Here is a 23843-nt window from a genome sequence, read left to right as displayed (position 1 = left end):
GGAGGCAGGGGCCCCAGGAGTGGTAGGCGAAGGAGCCTGTGGATTGGGGTGGGGGCGGGAGCTGCTGCAGCCTGTTCTGGCTGTCCCTCCATGACTCATCTCAGCTGCCCATCCACCGCCTTTCATCATACTGTGATTTGCAGTGCCATCTTTCTGTGGCCAAGCAAACTGCAGCATGACAGCACTCTTACATTTTTATTATATAATATACCAATTTAGAAATAGGTGCTAGAGTTCAAATAGAAATACAATACATCCAGTTGGGAAGACTGACCAGGTGACCTGTGTGTCTGCTAAAACTATTGCCCAGCTGCCAACTGTTGATGAACAACTTTCAGGCCCCTGCTGCTTCCCCTTCTTATGGCTCCTTATCTTTAGACTGGACTTGCCTGTACACCTTACAAACAGAAGGCTCCTTCAAATAGACTACTGTCAGAGTGGGCATTCAGTTAGAATACAGCCTTCTGTAAATCAGAGTGCCAAAATTGAAATTTGGGGATCTAATTCCATATGGACTTATTTGGGGCATTGGTCCATCTTGCCCAGCATATTCACTGACAAGCAGCGGCTCCAACGGCCTCAATAAGCCATCTTTCCCAGTCCTGCAACATGAGATCCTTTCCTCCAGAGATGCAGGAAACCGAAGACGGGGCTTTCTGAGCACAGAGCGTGTCCTCTAACCACTGAACTACGAGCCCCACCACCTGGGTGCAAATGGCATTTCCTTTTCCCAGTTATTCTTCAGAGTAACCTATTGTACTCCTACAGGTAAAAACTACAACGAGCATGCTTTCTTCAACTTGCACTAAGCATACAAGGCATTGTTTGCACCACTGTTAACTCAGAGTCTCAAATTATGCTTCTCTCACAGGTACAGGGCCCCCAGGTTGTCTCTGCCCTCTGAAGCAGACTCTGCAACTCTTACAGCTGAACTGCCTGCCCTCCACACCCTCTGGTGATCTCTGTCACAGAAACCCCAGAGACCCGGCCTCAGACGGTTTGTCACCCAGCTTCCTCTGACTTCCTCAGTTGCCTTTTGCAGTTCATTGCACGCAATCTGGTTCCCTCTCTTTGGCTCCTCTGTCACCTAATTGGCTGGCTGCTGTCCCCGGACTACGCTCTGTGACACAGCTTAAGCCCAGGGCACTGCATCTTTGGCCGAGGATTCTCTTGCAGAAGGATGTTTAGCAATATCTCCCCCCCTGCTTTTCTTCCCCCTAAAGACTGAGGGAAATCTGCTCCATTGCTGCTGAACACTTGCCTGTGCAGAGGTTTATAACCACCGCATTAATTAATCTGTTATGACCTTTTTAAAATATGAGGTTAATACTGATTGACTGTGTCTTTTCTAGAGTCAATGCCACACCACTTTAATAGGTTTAAATGGAAGGTGGTATTTTGAATCCCCTTGACAGCAGGCATGTTTGGGGGAATACATATTAATTAACTGACTAAATAAGTCCTTCCAGATTCCCTCTCTCTGCATGGGGAGCACAAGGAGCCTGCAGGACGGACAGCCCATCCCACTTCTCCAGGGCAGCACAGAGAGGTAGATGGAGAGGCTTATGAAGCTCCCTTACACTGGGGCTTGTTTGGACAAAGCCTTAATGAGCTTTGTTGTTATTTTTATATTTATTACCTACCCTTTACTAGCAGGTCCTGTGGGTGGTTATAAAAATTTAAAATTCTGTATTAAAAACATCTCAGGTGTCAAAGGCAAGGGCAAAAAAGTATACACACGACTCCCGGTTTGCATACATTCAAAGATCGCATCGCTGCAACCCAGAAATAAAAGACATAAAAGGGGGTGTCACAGGGTTGGGGGCAGGCTTACATGCCAATGTTGGGGGGGGGGGCGGTTTCAGGAATGCAACCCCTGTGCAAAATGCTTGTTGCCTGTATATTAATGAGCTTCATGCATCCATGTCAAACTGCTTTGAGGCTCCTTTTAGCTGAATGTGCAAACAAGCCACATATAACCCTAGCTTCCAGTCAGATCTGAACCAGAAAACTATGGTTAATAGCATCCAAACAAGCCAGAATATGAAGCTGGTTTCCAGATCTTGGTTTATTTGGAAGCCATTAACCATAATTCTAATTCAGATGTAATGGGAAACTATGTTTGAATGTGACTTCCTGGGTTCTTTGCCCACTCAGACAAAAGGAGAAACAAAGGGGCTATGCGCAGGTGCAGAGACATAATATCTTGAGTGTGGCTGCTGAATCAACCTATCGATCAATATTATTCTATTACTCTGACTGGCAGTGATCCTCATGCAGGGGTCTTTCTCAACGTGAGTTTGAACCTCAGACCTCCTGCATGCAAAGTATGATTGACAAATACAGAAACTGTGGTGGCAACTTCCTTCAAGTCCCATTAGGAAGCATGAGGGAAAACATCATGCTATGCAAATTTATGAGTCCTGTCCCGGGGATTGAATTAGGAAGGGCATGAGGGTGAGCCACCAGCAAGCATTTAGGGTTTGACAGTTCAAAGGGTGGGTTTGAAGACAGGAGCTCTGACTGGCCCTTGAGCATGGCTTTTCTACTGGAAGGCAGGCAGCTCAGGGCATTAACCATCACCAAGGCCATAACTGAGATGCTTGACATTCTCCAAAGCCTCTGCTTACTGACACCCATCCAAGTGGTGATTTCACCATGTAATGCTACTCTGATGCGGCTTGTCTGTATGTTTGCTGTTTTATAAGACAATATGCTCTTCAAAAATGCCTAGAGGAAAGATGACTTGCTTCTTATGAGTGTTTTCATACACAAAACCTAAAGCAGCTCTTAAAGCAGGCTTTATGATTATGAATGTAAAACTTATATTCACCAGAATGCCTATTTGCATTGCAAATGCTGTCCCTCTGGCACTTAGCAACAATAGCGAGACAGAGGCTCAAAAGTGATGTGCGAAAACACTCTTGATTTTACCTAGTTTAAAAGTAATTGGAGAAACCAATAAAAGTTGGATTTTAGCTACAAGAAGCAAGAAGGGCTATTGATTGTAAAATTTTAGAGTTGTTTCGCCACAGTAATAGAATCAATAGTTTTGCAAAGTTTCTGTAATTCAAAAACCCTGAACTGATTGTTATAACTGAAGAAAGAATCTCTTTGGGAACTGGGTGCTGGCTGCTCTTTCTTGTGTCTGTCTCTTGTGTTGACAGCACAAAATCCCAAACCTCAAAAGCCTTAAAGGGGCAGTGTGGCCACTAGTTACTGTGCACAGGCCAAAGCTATGAGTTTACACCTAGTCTCAGAACAAGAAACTATCTGAGCCTCAGTTCTCCATCCATAGAATGGGAAAAGCAACCACCTAGTTGTGGGAAGGCTGGAAAACCAGCCACGTAGCATTCTTTGCAGTTCAAATGTTAGATCAAGGATTGTAAGGGATAGTAACCATATATATCTCTCTAGCAGTTCAAGAAGGCCATTCCCTCTGTCCTATTCTCATTCCATTTCTCCTCTTCACTGTGTGTCAGTTTCAAGGAGGTGGGAACGTACAATATCCAAAGGTGGGTTTTTTGCTTTAAATGCTGTCCTGTGGGCTGGGCCTAAGGGATTGAAAGAAGGGTGCAAAGGGGTTGTTGGAGATGGAGCAGCAATGTTGATGGAAAGTATGGCTTTCAGTCACATGCAGGGTTTTGCATGTGGCCACTCTAGTTCTACAGCTGGGCGGGGGGGGGGGGATTACCTTCCTAGGTGCCAGCTGATCCTACACTAAACGGATGGATGAATGGGTAAAAGTAATGGTTCTAGCATGTATGAAAATGTGTGCCTAGGCTTGCTCCTTTAAACATGTGCTTGTAGCAATTGTCACCATATCAGTTCCCAAAGCATGTAAAAATATATAGGCTACTATAAGTGCTGTTCACTGCAGCACACAGGTCTGAGGAATCCCTTTCCAACATGTAGTAAGATCAGGCAGCACCTACCACGAGCTGAGAGCTTCTTGGTGTTTATGATCTTGGCAGCATATTCTTGTCCTGACAACACCTTCACACACCTCCTGACAATTGAGAAAGCACCTCTGTTGGAGAGAAGAAGAGAAGAGAGGGAGAAACCCCCAATACATGAGATATTTGCCGAATAAAGTCACGTACCCCACATGCCTACATGTTTAAAAGTGGGAATGTTCAAAAGAACGTTAGGAAGAGCCAGGCTGGTAGAGGCAAAAGGCCCATGCACAGTCTAGCATCCTGTTTCCCACAGTGGTCCCCTGGAAAGCCCACAAGCAAGACAAAAAGGTAACAGATGTGTCCTCTGATCCTGGAGGTAGTATAAAGCCATCATGATCAGTTGTCATTGATGCTCCTTTTTTATTAACAGCACATTAAAACCTAGAACAGAGGTTTTCAACCTTTTTGGGTCCATGGCTCCCTCGACCAACTACATTCTTTCTGTGGCACCCCTGTGGGGCTCAGGAGCCCGTTTAGGTCACCCCTTGTCTGCAGAGCTGGCAGCCCCTCACCCCTTTTTGAACACCTTCCCTTGTGGGGAAATCTCTCCTCGCTGCAGCTGCTGCTCCTGGTCTCTGAGCTGCACACACACACACACCCCGCCACCCCAAAGAGAGATGCCTCCTCCCACTACCCCACTGGGGCCTGAGAAGCACCCCCTGGCCAGCCCCAGAAGCACCATTCGCCCTGGGAGCTTGTAGCCAGGGCTACTGCAACAAACAGCTGTGCAAGCCTTTGGGACAGAGATGTGAGAGGGCATCAGAGGAGGGAGGGAAGGGAAGGGAAGAGGGACAGAGGCCAATGTTGCCTGCAGCACCCCAACCATCATTCAAGGCACCCCAGCACACTGGCTGAAAACCACTGTTCTAGAGAATGGTCAGGTGTTTAGAAGGAAGATTGCAGCAGTCCATCCTTTTCTTATGATAATCCCTAATCTTAACCCCTACCCCCTTCAATCCCCTTCACCAAAGCACTCTTCCCCCCCTTTCTCCCCCTTTGCCGCAGCTGCCAAATCTTAGCTCTGCCTCTATCTTCAACACATTGCCTACCCCAAATGAGAGCCATTTCCTATCTCTCTGACACATTCTGAGTGTGGGGGGGGGGGATGGGAAGAACTGGCTGTTTTACATAAGTATCACATTAGTTTCATGACCTTCATAGAATTGTAGAGTCTGAAGGGACCACAGGGATAATCTAGTCCCACCCTCTGCAACCCTCTTTTGCCCAATACTCTAAGGCTGAAGTGGAAATTGATAACTAGCTTGAGTAGAAACACTGGGGTGAGGTGAGGGGTGGGGATTTTCCCAACAGAGAGGTTCAGTGTGCATTAGATCCACTTATGGAAGCTTTCCCAATCAAATGGCATTTGAAAGAAAAATCAGCAATGTGGATGTAATAAAGAAAAAAAATCCCTGTTATAAAAAGTGACAAATTGTCTCCTTCATTCAAGCATTTGGCATGTTTCCCCTTCCAATTTTTCACATTGTCTTCTCCCCCCTCCCCCTGAATAATGACTTTTTCCACTGGTGGAAAGCATTAAGCACCTTCTGTCTTATCAAATGTCTCTTGGTACAAATGGCAGTCAGTGCCTGCCAATAATAATGCATTTTAATGAAGGAAAGATTGACACCAATGCAGTTTTTGTGCAAAAGACCCAACTTGAATCTGATGTTGCTGAAATTTTAAAACATGACCTGGTGGCAAAGATTATAGTGACAGCAGCTACAAGGGCTAAAATATTCTCATGTTATAGGAATAGAAACTTGCATTCTGCAGTCTATATAAATTGTGTCAGGTTAAGAAAATTTGCATAGGCTTGCTTATTTCATATAATTTTTTTTGTGCCTGTTAGTCAAGCAGGCCTGGGCGATATATTTTTCTGTCAGAGGCAAAGATGGTGGTGTCCTCCACTCCATGTATGGAATCCAATTGGGTTGACAGCTGAATCCTATTTCAGCACTGGGGATGAGGCAACATCCTCCTCTGTACCTGGGGACAGATGTCTAGTTTAAGGTGTGCAAGGAAGGCTTGTCTAGGGGACTCGGGGAGTGGGGGTGGCATATTTCTGTAATTCCCAAATTTGTGGATAGTGGGGGTTTGTACTACCTTCTGGCTTAAAGCACACGCAAGTTCAAGCTTTGGACATAAAACTTGTACCCCACCCCATAACCCTAACCACACGTATACAAAACTTGCTTTACTTTTTGCATCCCTTTGGGATCCTAATTGTTGTGACAACTTCACTGCACCACAGTCTTTTATGGGACTGGTCATTTTCATTTATTAGGCTAGTACATCCACAGAGAAGGAATGCTCCATAGAGAAGCAAGAGCTGGTTAAAGGCAGAGCTCTTTAAGCTCTGCTAAGAAGATGATGATTTGTGATGCCACCAGGCTTCCCACAAGTGAAACTGTATTATGAAACATGCTTCCTACAGGATGCTTCCACACCAGGCATGCAGTTCATATCCTGGTGGATTTGTAGATGCCAAGACGTCATTGACCCCTGATGGTAAACATTAAAGCAGAGGTGAAGAAGAATGAAGATGTGTGTCCTTTTCTCCTCTTCATGGGCAGCTACTTTTCAACCAGAAAGCAAAGCTTTGACTTTTTCAACCTTGACCTGACCAGTGTCATCTACCTACAGGGAGATGTGGCCTGCTAGTTTCTAAAACAGCTTGGCTTCTCTTAATCTGAGCCTCCTCTGCAGAAATAGAAGAATCACCTTACCGAGTAGAGTTAACTACCTCTTGCTAGTACTTAGTAGAGGCAAAGGAGGAAATGAGACATGCTGTGAAGGTACGCTTATATTCATTGCCTGGGAAATAAGATTTGCAGCGGGAATCTTGTCATTTCTTGGCTCTGTGGTGCTAAAATTGAATGGTAAGGTGCTTCCGTATGTGAGGTTTAAACTGGCGCTTGCATTTCCCACACAAATATCACTCCTGGAAAACCCTACAGCAACCTGTGTGTAAATTCAGGCTAACCTTCACTCTATTCCTCTTCATACTTTGCATTAACAATATTCACATGTGCACAAATGGTATAGGAGAGGCCCACAGAGACAGGTGTGAGAATGCTCTTAAGGAAAAGAAGACTTTGTGTCTAATTAGATACTTCACCCTTCTTGTTTTTTATTATGCCTTTCACCACTTATAATAAACAACTTGTTTCGGGCCCTAGCCACTTGGGTGGCAGATATGACATTGGGTTGGATCCTTAGTTTAATTGGATGGGTGGTGTCCCACCCAAAGGGATCAGTATATCCCCTTAAGGTGATTCTGGGGAGATGCTTCTGTCTGGGTGCCCCGACAGGGCCTGATGGGCTACAGCACCCCCAAATAGTGATTTTGGAGGGGTTGCCCTGATTTGATGCATGTTCTAGGGTGCTACTTAACTTTAGTTAACCTTGCCAAAAATCAACCAGCAGTCAGGCTGGTTAAGTCAAGATACACACCCAATGCCTAGGCCAAAAACTGCTGACACCTGTAATCAATAAAGTTGTGGCCTGTTTAAATCCCATTTTGGTTGTCCTGTGCTTATTGCCTCTACATCTTTCCTTGGCCCCACTGCCTGCAGCTCCACTGCACCTGGGCCTGCAAACCAGATTCCTGATGAATCTCAAGGAGCTCAGAACTGAAGTTATACTTTCTGCTTGACTGAGGGAAACTGAGGCATGGCTCATACCAGCCAAGGGCATAAAGTAAGCAATGCTGGGACTAAAACCTGCCTGAGGGCCACAACCGCTGCCTTGCAAGCTCTTCTCCCTAAGCTGAAGTGGCTAGATGTTAGTGCTGTGAAAAGGCACCCTTTGCAGAATAAACAAAAACAAAAACTACTCATGGGTCCAGCAACTGATAATGGTGTCACAGAATGAGCCTTGGTGATCCCTGGCTTGGATTAAGCAGTGATGGTACCACAAGAGTATCCTACTTGCCATTCACAATGTCTAAGGATCTGCATCCGGGGGGCAATGGAAGGTGGAAGTAGGTGGATGTTCACAGTGCCACTTACTCCACTTCCATTGCGCTCCCACGGCTGATTTTTGAAGCCACATCCACACAACTGTATTGAACCTGTAGTTTCTTGACGAACACTGTTGTCTCATGTGTCCCCCCTGCCCCCGTCTCAAACCAGGTTCAATCCAATTAGACAAGTGAATGTGGAGTAAGCAGTAATGTGAAATTACCCTAACAGTCGCTGCACTGGCATAGATGAGTGCAGGCGACAGCTTAATGAACAGAAGAGCTGGAGGGGTGGGGAAACCTAAGAGGTTGGGACACATCCCTGCCACCTCTCTTACACAAACAACTCTCTGCAAATGTGGTTTGAAATGCAGCGCAGGGTGGTGGTGCAGGAATAACCTCGCTGCGTTTCATGTGGGGGTCTCTCAAGTGGGGCCTTTATGATGCAGAGGTCTCATTCTGCACTCTGGGGGCTGGAGACAGAAATAACTAAAAGGGGAGAAGGAGTAAGTCGCTTTTTTAGACATCGTACACAGTAGGTATAAATCATGGGTCCCCTATTTGAAATACCCCCAAGTGTGATGTCTGCATGTCTTGTCTGCCTAATAGGCCCACATACCAGAGGCACCCTTCTCCCCCCACCCTTCTCCCCCCACCCTGCACCCAGTTTCCATTTAGTCGGGAAATAATCACGCTCCTTTGTATCTAGCGCTATTTCTGCCAAATCTATTCCGCCTGGAGGGGGTGGGCATAGGAATTACAAATATCAAGAGCAATCTCTCCCCACAGCAAAACATATATAGAGAAGGAAAAGAATAAACACAGGAAAGGGGGCTCCAGTGCCTCTGAGGAGAATGGAGAGTAACTGATTTTCCCGGTGGGGTCGAAGGATGAGGGCAATTTGGGCATGAATATGAATCTTTAGTCAAATAGGAAAGCGGCGGGGTGTGAGGAACAGAAGCAAAATGTTCATTGAAATTCACGTAGCAAAGCAAACCCACACACAAAGGGCCCCTGCTGGAAACCATCGTTCTGGGTCACATGGCAGTCAGGCCTGGCAGTGAGCGAGGTTTGGAAAAAGGAGACCCTTCTGGAAGAATTAAGGTAGCTGTACTAACTATACAGAGGGGACTGGGGCCGAATACTTGCCGGCTGTCTTTGCTGTAGGAGCCTGAGAATTATTCTTTGCCTGTGTATGAAGTGGACTATTAATATCTCATTCACCCAGAGGGCCAAGGGCTTAATTTGGACGAAGGGAAATAAATGTTGCATTTCTTCTCCACAGAGGGGCCCACCAATCCATTCTCCGTCCTGAAGATTTTACTTTTATGTTTCCCTTCCCTGCGCTTTTGTCTTAATCGCATCTGCTTTCCCAGCAGCAGGAGAGGGGGATGTGAGAACAATTCCCTGACAATTTCTCCACAACGGGCTCCAGTACCTGGCTAGGGTAGGAGGGCAAGTGGGCGGAAGGAAAGATGGCAATCTTTTAATACCCACAGAGCCTTTGCAAGTATAATAAGCTGTGCATGAGACTGCAAGTTGCCTGCCTCCGTGTTCTTGTCATAGCTGCTTTGCTCCAGTGTAACGCAGCGCTAGGCTTGGCCATGTGAAATTCTGATTCAAATTCCCTCTCAGTTCTAAAGCTCATTGTGGCTGTATACACGTGATAGCCTTAAAGCACATGGGAAGCACATTATTTCCCTCAAAGAACTCTGGGTCCCGCAGTTAACCTCTCACCGAGTTGCAATTCCAAGCAACCCTTAACAAACTACAGCGGCTGCAAAGCTTTGAGCTTCTCACAAGTATACACACTCTTTTTCTCTTGGTACCTTCCATGTGTTCTATATACAGTGACTGACCCAGAACTACCGCCCTCCAGATATTTTGGACTACAACTCCCATCCCATCAGCCCCAGCCAGCCTGACCTGAATATAGCACTTCCAAGTCTCCCCTCCCTCTTCTCTCGCTCTGAATGTTTACAACTGGGGATGCAATGATGCAAAATGATGTTATCATCATGGCACAAGTTTCCCCCACCCGCCCCACGTTACTGGGGAAGCTTCACAGAGCTCTAGAGCTATTCTACCTCCCCCCATCTCCCAATGGGGTATTTGGCCCAGATATCTAGAACAGTGTTAACAAACAATGCAGATAGGATTTCAACAAAAGAAAGCAAATAAAGCAGCATTTACAGAACTGGGGGTGGGGTGGGAGGGGAGCCCCCAACAGCCCATCTGCCACAGGTTTCTCAAACTTACAGAGAGTCCCCTAGATAGCTGGAGACTAGTTGCTATGGCAATGCAAATTATCACTAAGAAAGAAGCTCTGGTGGAAAAGAATAGTCTTCACCTCTGCTATACAGGATGCTTCCAGGCGGGAGTTTATTGTGGACTCGCTGTTGCTCAACCCCATGACATCATTGTCATCAAAATGCCAGCCTCTCTCTCTCTCTCTCTCTCTCTCTCTCTCTCTATATATATATATATATATATATATAAATGATCTGGATTTCCCCTTACCATGGAAAACCCGTTAAGCAAAAACAATCCATTATATATATATGTCTGCAGCCACTGCAGACTCCACCCCCACAGGTGTGAATGAAATTCAGCACGACAGACTGAATTTTGCTCAAAAAGACACCGTTCCATAACACAACAGGTACTGCAGTCTGGAAGGAATGTTAGAAAATGGGACAGAAGCACTAGCATTAGAACCAGGAAAGCCAAGACAATATTCCCCACATCGGAATTCATCTGCAGTCTAACCACCATGTATGATTTGTGCAAGCAAATCAGGATGGATTCTGAATAAACAGGTCACCCGAAGGTCTCTAGCTCACTCACACTGTGTGATCTCCCAGGCCCTGACACTGCTAGATCATCACCACTGCATGCTCCTCACCATTTCCTCCCACCAAGCTCAGCAACCCATCCATGGTCAAGCCTGCAAACCCTGCCCTGCCTCTAAGCAATGGATCCTTTCCAGGTTTCTGGTATATTTTAAAACATGGGTCTGCACCATGCATTTAAAGTACATTAGTGGTTCAGCCCTACCCAGGGACAGCTGTGGGTGGGATTCCTGCATTGCAGGGAGTTGGACTAGATGACCCTCGAGGTCCCTCCCAACTGTACAGTTCTGTGATTCTACGATCTGATGCACATTTAAAGCACATGGCTTCCCCCAAAGAACTATAGTTCATAGACAGAGCTACAATTTCCAACATCCTTAACAAACTACAGTTCCCATTAATCTTTAGGGGGAGTCATGTGCTTTATATGTGCATTGGGTGTACTCTAAATGTATGCTGTGAATCTGTCAATAATACAAACTGTTAAGGGTGTGAATACTACTACAGTGGTACCTCAGGTTAAGTACTTAATTCGTTCCGGAGGTCCGTTCTTAACCTAAAACTGTTCTTAACCTGAAGCACCACTTTAGCTAATGGGGCCTCCTGCTGCTGCCATGCCGCCGGAGCACGATTTCTGTTCTCATCCTGAAGCAAAGTTCTTAACCCAAGGTACTATTTCTGGGTTAGCAGAGTCTGTAACCTGAAGTGTCTGTAACCTGAAGCATATGTAACCCGAGGTACCACTGTATATTTGAAGATTATTGAAAATTGCTGATGGGGAAACTCCCATACCCTTTAGATCTGTCACGTAGTCACACCTATGCCTACCATTATCCAATTTGTTTAGGTGGGGAGTCACACTGAAAGCTGCTCCTTTCTCAAGTAGCTTGAAATCAGAGGTGACAGGTGAAAGGTAGATGTTTGGATGAAGTGTGCACATAGCAATCTGAGCACTGCAGGTACCTGTTAGCAAAGGAACGTGCATGGGTGTATGTGAGGGAGGAGGAAGTGGCTGGCTTAGGAAGCATTCTCTGAGTATTATGTGTATTTCAGGGGAACCAGTGTCTCCTTTGGATTAGACAAGACCATGATGTGCAGCACAACTGTGTAACCTTGTTCTATCAAAATTGAGACATGCCCCAATGAACAGGTCAGATATAATGAAAGGGATAGGCAAGCTTCATGGAAACTGTAGTTTGTTTGTTTTTTGCATTTCCCCTTCTCTCTGGCTAACTGCTCTCGTTATCACTAAGCATTCAATGCATGCTACACGTGCAGCGCGCACACACACACACTGGACTTCTTGTGAGCAATATTCAGCTTTTCCTTTTTGTACGGTATGCAGGACCACCTCACAACTTCACAAATTGCTCAGGAGCAAATGCTTGAGACACCAGTGTTCTCAAGGGGCACCAACAAAGGAACCTGTGGCCCAGGCATTCTCCATGTGGTACCTGTAGGCACACATATATCCACAAAGGCCTTCTGTATTGCCTGGAGGGTCCCCTTCCCCCACTCCTTCTCCCCAATTAGTCCTGAAAGACAACTACCGTATTTTTCGCTCTATAACACGCACCCGACCATAACACGCACGTAGTTTTTAGAGGAGGAAAATCCGTAGGCATGCCACCCGTAGGCATTCCCTCCATAACACGCACAGACATTTCCCCTTACTTTCTAGGAGGGAAAAAGTGAGTGTTATGGTGCAAAAAATACGGTAATTAGTCTTCTGTTCCGCAGCCCTGCTTTACACTTCACTGTCAAACCAATGGACTAGGACCTGGGAGAGTAGTGTTCGAATCCCCACTCAGCCATGAAGTTCACTGGGTGACCTTGGGCCAGTCACCATCTCTTAGGCTAACCTACCACACAGGGTTGTTGCGAGGATGCAATGGGGAGGAGAAGAACCATGTACATCACCTTGAGATCCGTGGAAGATAAATGTGGTATGTAAATGCAATAAATAAATAAACAAAAAATCAGTTCAGTTGATGGATGTTGCACATATTATGGGTGTTTGCTTGTTAATAAAAGATCTGTTCTACATTGAATCTGGAACTTCATGCTGAAGACAACACGTAGTACCAGGAATGATATACATTGTGTGAAAGTGCTGCGGAATATTTGAGGGATCTGCATGCTTTATCTCTCTCATGTAAGGCAGCTGAACAAAGGAGGAGGAAGATGTTTGAGTATGAAGAACAGAGGAAGAGCAGAGTGATATTGAGAGGAAAATCGCAGCTTTAAACTTTGTCAGAGGTTTGAGCAGTTTAAAACAAGGTTTCAGTACAGCAAGAAAGAAACTGGGAAAGAGTCTACCGTATTACGTTAGCTTCTTGGTGTTAGTTTCTGTGTTGTATCCATTTCTGCTATTTCTTGTTAAAACTTTTTTTTTTAAAAATAACCCTAAAATTCCATATCCATTCAGACCTCTCCCACCACTTCCCATTCTCAGTGACCTTCCGTTCTAGCTCCCATGCCATGGCATGGCCACTACAGCTCTTATGCTCCTCTGCCACACCCTGACTTCACGCAAATCCAGGATTTTGATGTAGCATTACAAATCCTTCAAGGGGAGCCATGTGGTGATGCTCTTACATTTTTATTATATAGTAAGATTGGAACTGTCTTTCTCTTTTCTTTCAAAGGTTGTGTGCGCACATGTTCAGGAAGGAACCAGAAGGACATGTGTGCAAGAGCATATTGCGTAGAGTTCTGTGTACCATGGCTGGGATTCACTGTGTCCATATTTCAGTTTGCATGTAGGTGGTTGAGTGGGTGATGCATCCCTGCTGGCATTCAGACACGCATAAAGCTTGACAGCAAGTAGTGCTCACATGAGCCCCCCCCCCCCCCCGCAAATATATCCCTTCATTCAGCCTTCACTATGATCATGCACATTGTACAAAGGCGGTCTGTAGAAGAGAGCAGAGATGAAAGACCAAACTAGGTTTGCCGTTAAATACAACTTTGGTTTTGTTCTTTTAAAAAATGCACATGACATCCACCAGGATGGCTGATAATTATTGGGATCACTACAAGTCTATGATTCTATGATAAGTGGAGAGGAGGAGTTTAACAATTTCCTCCCCAGCTGCAGCCCTGAGGAAAATCCATTCTGAACCTGCTATTTGCATTGGGAGGAAATCCCCAGTTGGCACCAAATTTGGCTGGTCCAGAGTTATCCATAAAATCCCCTTCACTCCTATTACACCCACACTTTCCTTCCTCAATATGATTCAGTATGATTCTATGTGAACCAGTTGCCACCATTGCATATAGAGAAAGCATCTTTTCACAGCTGATGTAAATGAGCATCTTGGAAGTGCCTCTTCCCCATAAGTCCAATGGGGAAAATATGTCCATTCTCTCTCTCTCTCTCTCTCTCACTCACACACACACACACACAGTAGCATCTGATTTGCCACTGCTGGAAACTGAATGTTGAACTACATGCAGCTTTGGTTTAATTTGGCAAGCGCAGCTTTAGTCATAGTATTGAAAGATAACGTTGGTAATAATCAGCAGTGTTGATCCACTCATACGATTATGGCTCATGTCTCTACAGGAAAACAGCTCTCTACAACTATGCAAAATAGACACACACAAACACACACACATTCAGCCAATGCTATAAATGCCTTGCTGTTGATGGTGTCATGAATATAAGCCCGTCGTCTGAAAGCAAAAAATGCTTGAAATATGTTATTTATACAAGGTCAGGATACCTGCATTTGACTCTCATGGTTGAATTTCCAAGAAGCAGGTTCATGTGGTGTGGGAAACCTCAGGCCTGTGGCCCTCCAAGCCTCTCTATCTGGTCCTCAGGACTCTTCCCCACACCCTCCCCAGAGTCACACACCCTCTCCAGGGCACCAACACTGCTTTGCACCCTCCTTGACTGGAACGTGTCGTTGAACTGCCTTTTGCCTGCCTGGATTCAGAATAGAGAGGGTGTGTGTGATGAAACCAGCCGGCCTTCTGTACAAAGATAATTTTTACTTCCTTTTTCTGTTCTGACTAATTTTGCCTCTGGCCCTGCCCACCCCTGGCATGTGGCCTTCAGGACATGGTCCAAAAGGGAATGTGGCTGCAAAAAGTTCTCCGCTCGTGAAGCAAAAGTTTCTAAGGTGTTTGGAAAGTGCTGTTTTTGTATTGGTACCTCTTTGTTCTGGATCAGCAATGTCCATGCAGCCTGCACCCCCATCTTCTCATTCCTGAAACAGGGGAGGTGAGGATGTAAGTGTACCAGCGAGGTCTGAGAGGCTCTTCTCAGCTGGGTTACACGTTTCCAGGAGATTCATTAACTAGAATGCCTACATGCTTTGAGGATGTGCAATATATTTCCCTCTGCTACAGTGCAATTTATATTTATATTTACATTGGTGTGATATTTTTATACTGCCCTTCCACCATATTCCTGGGGTGCTTTACTAAAGCGGGGGTAGCCAACTCATTGTTGGACTCCGATCCCCATCAGCCCCAGTCAGTACGGCCAGTAGTGAAGGATGATGGGAGCTGTAGTCTAACAACACCTGGGAGGAACTACCTAGGCTACCCCAGACAAAAAAGAACAAGGCAATGAAAATACTAAATAAATAAATAAATAAGCCATGCAGGACATTTGTTGAAGAACCATACCTGAGAACTGCACCCTCTCATCATGATGGCACAACTTGAGCAAACCAAGGCGACCAGTTATGGGTGCCTTTCTAAGGTGATGGAGGCCACACAGTATATAACTGAAGAACCACTGTGGCCCAGTGGTAGACTAGGGCTGGATCTATACTCACTCTTTAAACATTCTTAGAACGGTGTTGTTGATATCATTCTAACATAAAAGGCGTCTTGATTTCTTATTTGCTTCCTTTTCTACAAGGCCGACCCACTTATTTCATGGGGAGAACTCTACAGCGCTCTCTGGTGTCACATTTTAATAATGCATTATTGACGTTTTAAAAGAACGTCGTTATCATAACCCTTTAAAAACCCATTTTTAGTGTTACGAGTGTAGATGAGTCCTATGTCTAGAGGGGACCAGACTCAGGTTTCCACTCAGCTATGAAGCTCACTAGATGAGCTTGGGCCAGCCACTATGTCTCAGTCTGCCCAGTCTCTCAGCCTCTTGCAAACATATTATAATGCCAGGGGACAGAAGTCCACCATGTTGAGCACCTTCGAAGACAAACAGGAAATAAATGCAAAGAACATGCACTCTGGCTACTGGAAACAATATAACTGAGCTCCCTTTGTCTGAAAAGTGGCAAAGGATGTTTTGGCACACCATGTTCATGAATAAACTTACTTATCAGAAGAGGTTTGGGGGGAAGTAGCCAACTGTCAGTGGGAGGAGAGCAGCTTCTCCCTCAATTTTAATTTCTGAGTGCATGCAGGTCCCTGCCACACAGGCAGCAGCATCCCTGAGGCAAAAAGAGCTTCCTTCCCCACAGTTCTTCACACTTGTGAGCCTGTGAGGCCACCTGCCTGCCTCCCACTCCTCCTCCAAACCATTTTCAGGGCTTATCTCCCTTCTAGAAAGAAAAGTGTGGGTTGGGAAATTTCTCCCCTTCTTATTTGTTCAGCAAATCCTTTCTTTCCCCCTGCAGCTCTGGGAATGAAGGGCCTGATTATATATTGTCACATGATAATTCCACTCAGCCACTTCTTTTGCCTGCTCATGGGGGGGTGAACTCAAAGAACTCAGACAGAGGCGTTCTGCTCTTTTTCTTTGCCTCTCCAATTCCCCCCAGCCCTGCCCCTTTCTGTGCCCCTTCTCCATCTTCTTTGCCCCTCCCCAACCCTCTTTGGGACTGAGTATTCTTACAATTCCATGACAAACATTAGGGTGGAAAACATCTGCTTCCATCAGGTATCAGCTCATGCATTCAGAGCGATCGATCAATGGCATTTTCCCCCAGGAGAAGCTAGTTTTCCCTGCCTCACTAATGATAAGAGCTGCCTCTCCCAACCTGCTGCGCTCTGAAATGTTTGGGACTACAACTCCCTGCCCAAATCATTCAAAGATCACCAGGTCAGGGAACTACTGGGGTTTTGACCATACTATCAAATTTTCGAGTGATGCAAGAAAACTGAATTCTGGAAATGCTGCCTTCACATTCCCGGGGTGGGGGGAGGCCAGTTTAACTAGACCCACTCAGTAATGCTAGCATTGAGAAGGATATTCCTGGTGTGGTGTCAGCTCTTCCCTGCATTTTAATTATCACCATTCCCCATGCCTCAACGGAAAAAGAAAGTCTTATCTTCTAGTTTTGTTCTAAGGATGGGAGCATTGTGACCTTGCGCAATCAAAGGCTCTGCTAAGTGTCAAGATGTATAATAAAAAGTAGTGGCCATCGAAAAGATAATGCTGCCAAACACACCAGTGGATTATTGTAACAGGAATAATTCCTTCAAAGGGAATTTCTGTAAATAGGGATTCAGATTGATGTAAAAAAATAATAATCCTGCTGTAAAACACCAAGCAGTTGTATAACACTTTACGCAATGAAAAACTCCTTGCTGAACAGCGCAAAGCATGGTCTCCCCCCCCCCTTAACATAGAGGATATTTGATACAAAAAGGTCATGGATGACATTACATTTTCCATATATGACATTAAGTCAGACCTTACAACCATTTCCCCCCTACATCACAAGTGTAATTTACCGAAACATATCATTTGAATTTTAAAAAACTGCATTGAAGACATAGTTTGTAAAAAAAATTAAACTCTATCATGCAGTTTTCAAAAGCTAAGAAATAAAAAAATGATATTACAAATAAAAATGTAACCTCCCCCCGAATATTGTGTTTTAAAGAATCTAAAAGATACTAGACTGTGTGTGTGTGTGTGAGAGAGAGAGAGAGAGTGTGTGTGTGTGTGAGAGAGAGAGAGAGAGAGAGAGAGAACAAAACCAAATTATAAGGAGCTTCTCCAGGCTCATATTTTATATGTTTTCCAGTTCCTGTCTGAGGCTTCAGTAAATGTTCAATATTACAATGGTAAGTTCTGTTCCAAAACCTTTCAGAGTTTTTCGAGAGCGCCAACAAGTGTGCCAATGGGGTGATCTAGTGCACATTGTTCACTTAGGTTTTCAAAATCTTTTGGACGACGTCCCTCTCCAAAAAGCTCCTGAGAAGGCTTAGCAGTCCTGGGACGGGAGGAGAGGCCCTCCTAGGCTTCAGTAAAGAACCAGAAGCAAAAAGTAGGAATAAATGGACAGTTCCATGCTAGAGATCATTAGGAAAAGGATCAACGAATAAAAACATCAAGACTGCAATGCCTTTAAATAAACCTATGGTGTGATTGCACCTTGGAATACCGTGTACTACTGTTTCCTGCATCTCACAAAAGTGCATTGTAGAGCTGGAAAAGACATAGGAAAGGGCAAGCAAAATGATCATGAGAAAGGGTTACAACTTTGGGGGCTCTATAGATTGGGGGGAGGGCAGGAGAGTAATGGAGGAACGTGATGGTTGTGTATAAAGTATGTACAGTATAGAAAAATTATTGTTATTATTATAGAGATATTCCCCACTCCCTTTCATAATGCTAGAACTTGAGGTCATGCAAATGAATCTGAATGTCGGGAGATTCAGGGCAGACAAAAGGAGCTGCTTCTTCACACAGCTCATCGCTGAACTACAAAATTCACTTTCACAATATGTGCTGATTTAGATAGCTCTAAAAGTGGATCAGAGAAATGCATGGAGGAAATGGGGGTCAATGGCTATTGTTGTCATGATGGCCATATACCACCTCCAGGTGCCGGTTGCCGAGGAAGAACAGCTGGGGAGCGCTATTGCTCTTAGGTTCTGCTTTTGGGATTTCTATAGTCCTCTGGTTGGCTACTGTGGGAAAGAGGATGCTGAAGAGGCCCTTGAACATAAGGGTGTTCTTGTGTTTTTACAGTAATTTTAATATTGATTTACTGGATAAAAGGTGTGCATTTCTGCTGGTCACAACACCTGGGAGCTAATGATATGGAATTCCAGGCTCTTTAATTATCCTGTGCTTTCATACAGTGCATGCGGACCATTTGGAGCTGGACCATAGGTGCATCTAGAAGATGCATGATGCTGGTCTTAACCATATATTGATATTATTGCAAACTGGAACTACAGAGCTTGAAGGGACCGAAGGGTAGTTTCATCAAAGAGGAAGGGATACAAATCTTAAGAAGAGGTATCAACCTGTAGGAGAATTGGGCGCTGCTGGCGCATTTTAGTTTGTGAGCTATCTGTGTTTACTACTCTCTTTGCACCAGCAATAATCAAGGAGGAGACATGGCACAATCCCCTTGGGGGGTGATGATTCAGATGTGCTGATTCAGCATTCTGAAGACTTGCAGCTCACTATGACCAAAAGCTCTGTGGCAGAACATCATATGCTCAAAGTGTCCCTTACGCCTTTCTAATCTCTCACTGAAAACACCACTGTATTCAGATTACTGTTTTCCTAGGAAGTTCACTCCATTACTGATCAGATCTTAATTTAGAACAATGTTCTTGATGGTTAACTTAAAATGACATTAAAACCATTCAACATAGCCAGGTAAAGATAGATAGATGGTAGAGAGAACATAATGTTTTGCTACCAACAGTTCTGTTTCATATGGCACTGGAAAAGCTGCCCTCAGAATTTGACGGAGTTATTGTGTGTCTCAATATACTGGAAGCCTCTCCAATGAGTAAGACTGAATTCAAATTTGGTTGTTCCGTACCAATGAAAGCTCTACACTTTGGCTACCTTTTCTTGATATCAATTCTGAAAATTCTTCTTTCCATGGCCAAACAGTGGGTTGCTTGGTTCCAACTACTACTACCACTAATAATAATAATATTATGTTGGATTGGTGGGATTTTTCTTTTGCTTTGATTTTGGACAAAAAAATTACTTTAACCAAGGGTGCTTCCACACAACCTGTTTACTACACATTCAGCCTGATTTGTTTACGGGGAGGTTAAATGATGTTGCATCTAAGTGTTATTCTGAACTTTCCTTAACACAAAAGGTCTGATCCTTTGGGGAAGTGATTTTGCAGTGCAAGAGCTCCCAATCAACTCTCATTGTGGAACCTGAATTTGCCAGTATCCCACCTGGAGACAGTGATGTTCCAAGAATAATTTTTCAGTCCAATTTAAGACAAACATAAATATCAAACGACAGTATTTTATATGCTGAATATATTTCCTTTCTCAAGTCACTTTGTTCCCCACAGGACCCTGGAAAGGTACATAATCGGAGGTATTTCACTCCGTCTCCACCAGGGGCAGCATACTCACAAGTTCCTTTTCATTGCTTGCAGTCTGCCAAAATGTACTTTGCTTTCTCATCCTGGAGTGCCTTTGTCTTATATAACACAAATAGCAACCTCCACACACCACATCTTCCAACTAACATACACTCCATATAGCCAGTGGTGTGTTAGATCTTTTAAACAGCTATGTTTTAGGAGCGCTGTGGGGAGAATGAGAAATGCCAAGTCTACTCCCTTGGTGCTGCCATCTTTACCCTGGTGGGATTTGCAAGCCCATTATTTCTTCATTGTGTGAATCTAGAATATTATAAGCGGGGGCATGGGGGATGTGTTCCCTGAAAGAGCTATATTTTTGTTACACATTTACTCAATATGAGAAGGGTGTGACATTAGGCATTTCCACAAAAACATAATGCATGTTAATAATGCTAATGATGACGTAGCCAAAATTTATTGATAGTAGCCCAGTACTCAAAATAATCTCTTGAAACAAATAATTTGCATACCAGTGGATCCTCTGTGAGTAGTTCAGTTTGAGGACTAGGACATGAGTTGCCTCAGTAAACGCATGGATAAGCTTTTAAGATGCAAATAACATTCTTTGGGGTTTGCTTGTGTTTGGAAGAAGGTGCCCACCAAACAAGCCCCTTCATGTCTAGTAAAAACAATCTCTGACAGTGTCCTACATAAGAGTACGCTCTGAAATATCTTAGGATGAAGATATGCATAACCTCGTGCCTCAAGTTAAACAAAACCTCTCCAGCAAATCCCACTTGTTTTGGCTTTCTTCCTGAGGAAGTGGCCATCTTGCAACCGTGTTGAGTAACATGTAATGCAATATCCAGAAAACATTTTAACAACGTGGCTCACTGCTCAAAAGAAAACAGTGGGTGAAGTGTGCTTTGGACAGATCCGCCAGACAGAGACATATTCCATGCAACACTTATCCTTTCCTTCCTGCGTCACAGTCAACAACATTTCACAACCAAAGGCACATGCAGACTTCCATGGGATCCTGTGTGACACCAACAATCTCCTCCTAAGCTGTAACAGAGGAGGAAAAATGGAAGTTCTGCCACACCCTTCTGACCATAGGAATGTTTGAGTGAAGTGCTGGGTGAAGTGACAGGGAACGAGCCAGGATCCAACCTGGCGAGGGGAAAAGTCAGTAGTGGATGCTGACCATACCAAACTGTTGTGAGGTAACCAAAGATAGCCAGCTTTTTTATTTTTAACCTGAATTCTCACACAGTTGGAACACTGTGCTCTCTCTTTCTGAGCCAGGTACCATCTAAACGCTGCTCCTTACAAGCTCTCCATCCAATTCAGTGGCTCTTGTGAACACTTCACAGACTCACAGCCATTAGCACCCCTCAAAACAGTGCCTGCATGAGGGCTGGGGGTGATGTTAGAAAGCTTCCCGAAGAAACAGGTTTGAGTCTTTCCCAGGTGTCAATTAAGAAGGAATCGTACTCATCTTCTGGACTGAAATAAAGCTTTGCAGAGATCTGGCCACTGACTCATCACTCCGCCACCTATGCATGATTCAACAGCCCAAATGTTTGTGAAAATAAATGCAATGTCTGGTGAACCACATCTAAATATGTTCCCTGCACAAATGCATATGTGCACACACATCAGAGGGGTGCATGTACCCTGCTAGTTTAAACGGGTTCAACTTCTGTGGAGTTGACTCTTACTGAATTTATCCCACTTTGTCCTGTTCTCCGCTTTAAATTGCATGTGCTAAACCACATGTGTTAACACATGAGTCTAATTTCCTCTACCACCCCTTCTCGAATCTTGTTTGCCGTGAAGATATCCCCCAGTGCAACTAAATGCATCCAAAATTCCAGGTACTTGCATGCAAACATTTATACTTATGCAAAGTACCGCTGTGTGGACTTGGAGAAACACGAATGCCAGCAAATAGACACACCTACATATTCAAATCAGGGGCACATATTCACAATACGTTGCAAAGACAGAAAAAGGCCAGCACAAACAAGAGGATCTCCAACAAAGGATTATTTATACAGAAGCTTAGGATTGTCAACGTGTGTGGAGAAAAAGCACATAAACACACAAAAATCCATAAATGCTCACTATTCGAGGATAATTTATAGGAGATATCTTGAACATCTAAATGTCTTATGAACAAGTTACATATCTATAGATATAGATATACAGACACACATATACAAGGCACACTACTGACACATGAAAGATATATGCATTGCCTGATATGCATCTAAGATACTTGATCATGTAGAGTGCATTCTCACATTCTTTAAAGTGAAGTGCATATGCAAAGTGAAACAGATATATAAATTCACACATGTGGTCATATGCACACAAACATCCTCGGAACAAGAGATATGCAAGCTGACTGCAAAAGAGAGGTGCAAACCTAGCTGTGCATGCAAAGATGTGGTTTAATATGCAAAACTATACACTGTCACATCTGTTCATTACAGTCTCAAAAACCCAACTGGCATTCTCTCGTTCTGTTTCTATTGCATACCTGTGAGTGTTTTTACACACAGGTTTCAGGGTTCTCTCTAAAACTGTCTCACCTGAAAAGAGGGTGTAAGGGAATGTAAGGAACGGGGCAACTGCAATCCAGGGCTGCTTTATAAATCACCAGTCCTTCGTTCCCTGGGAAGACAGCGACTTCCCCGGAAAGTTGTGCTTTGCGAGGCAAATCAAGCACATCAACTTCCCCAAGAAGAAAGTGGCACTTGGCGTAATTATTTTAACCAGGATCCTAGTGCCCTTGCCCTCTTCCGCTGGGTCATCTCAGAACTACAGATAGCAACACAAGTACAGTATACACACACAGCAAGTGCGAACGATGTTAGCAAACGATTTTAACACTTCCCACACTGATCTCATTGCTTTACAAAAGTGGAGGAATATGGAACCCTTATTTTATCAGCAGACTGAAAAAATGTTTTGCCAGCTCCAAGACTGGCTCTCCTTTCCTGGAAGCCCCCCTCCTGCCCTCTTTAAAGCCTACATTTCCCTGCTCTCCTGCGAGTTTGTTTTATTGTTCACTCCGTTGCCTTTTCTCCCCCCCCCCTCCCCCCGGGATGCCAGCTGTTCCCATTCTGGCTGATGCCTCCATCCCCCCCTCCGACTCCTCAGTCCAGTACTCTCATTCATTTCCAGTACAATCCCTGGCCCCAAACACACACACTGTATCTGTCTTAAACTTACTTCCCCAGCTCTTCAAAGAGCTGGTATTCTTCCGTGAACCGGGTGCAGGTGATGGTTGCCATCCTGGATGGTGACTGCCTCCCCTGGCGTGAAGTTTTGCACAAACACCTCTCCTCTCTTGAGCACGCACTTTCTCGTTTTCCTCTTCGCTCCTAGCACTCTCGCCTTCTCAGAGGTAAATAAGCGACTATGTATGATTGACAAGCCTGGAGATAATGATGAGGGCAATTTGTCTTCTCAGCCTCACAAGCCTTCGTCAGCATCCAGTTCTCCATAGCAACCACCTCTGGAACGCCCTGGTTTTGTTGCCTGGGTAACTGCTTCCCAAACACCTGCTTCGCCCGCTACTTTGCAGCTCTCTAACGCCCTGACTCTGTCACTGTGAAAACTGCATCCTTAGCCAGAAAACAGAAGATGACTTGAAGGAGAAGACCATATATATATATATATATATATATATATAGGCAAATTAAGTCAAGCAACTGAGAATTAACTGGGGCAAAAAGGTTACTATGGAAACTGCAGTTTCCACATTACAGGATGGTCTCTGGAAAGACAGGATGCTGTTGCCCTGGCAACTGCATCTTAT

At 44.5% G+C, this 23843-nt stretch overlaps 1 protein-coding gene across 5 annotated transcripts in view; it reads right to left on the bottom strand.

The window, feature by feature from the left end:
* The window catches only part of CAMK2A (calcium/calmodulin dependent protein kinase II alpha), a gene marked incomplete at its 3' end in the record, with an annotated part of 112530 nt that extends 88936 nt beyond the window's left edge, over positions 1-23594 (bottom strand). For 2 of the 5 annotated variants that reach the window (XR_014507474.1, XM_083424446.1), the window contains exons 1-2: positions 23255-23594; positions 3936-4030 (exon numbers count right to left, since the gene is read on the bottom strand). Coding sequence is in view for 3 of the 5 variants with exons in the window: in XM_083424446.1 (XP_083280572.1) it covers positions 3936-4030; positions 23255-23316 (157 nt within the window). The remainder of the gene's footprint in view (positions 1-3935; positions 4031-23254) is intronic. The other 3 variants (XR_014507475.1, XM_083424447.1, XM_083424448.1) reach the window with 2 other exon arrangements.
* Positions 23595-23843: the final 249 nt, after the last annotated feature.

The sequence above is a fragment of the Podarcis tiliguerta genome (genome assembly GCF_965153285.1).
Source record: "Podarcis tiliguerta genome assembly, chromosome: 2".
NCBI classification, from domain to species: domain Eukaryota; kingdom Metazoa; phylum Chordata; class Lepidosauria; order Squamata; family Lacertidae; genus Podarcis; species Podarcis tiliguerta.
Note: the sequence above shows the minus strand (reverse complement) of the source record. Positions and strands in the feature narration are given on the sequence as shown.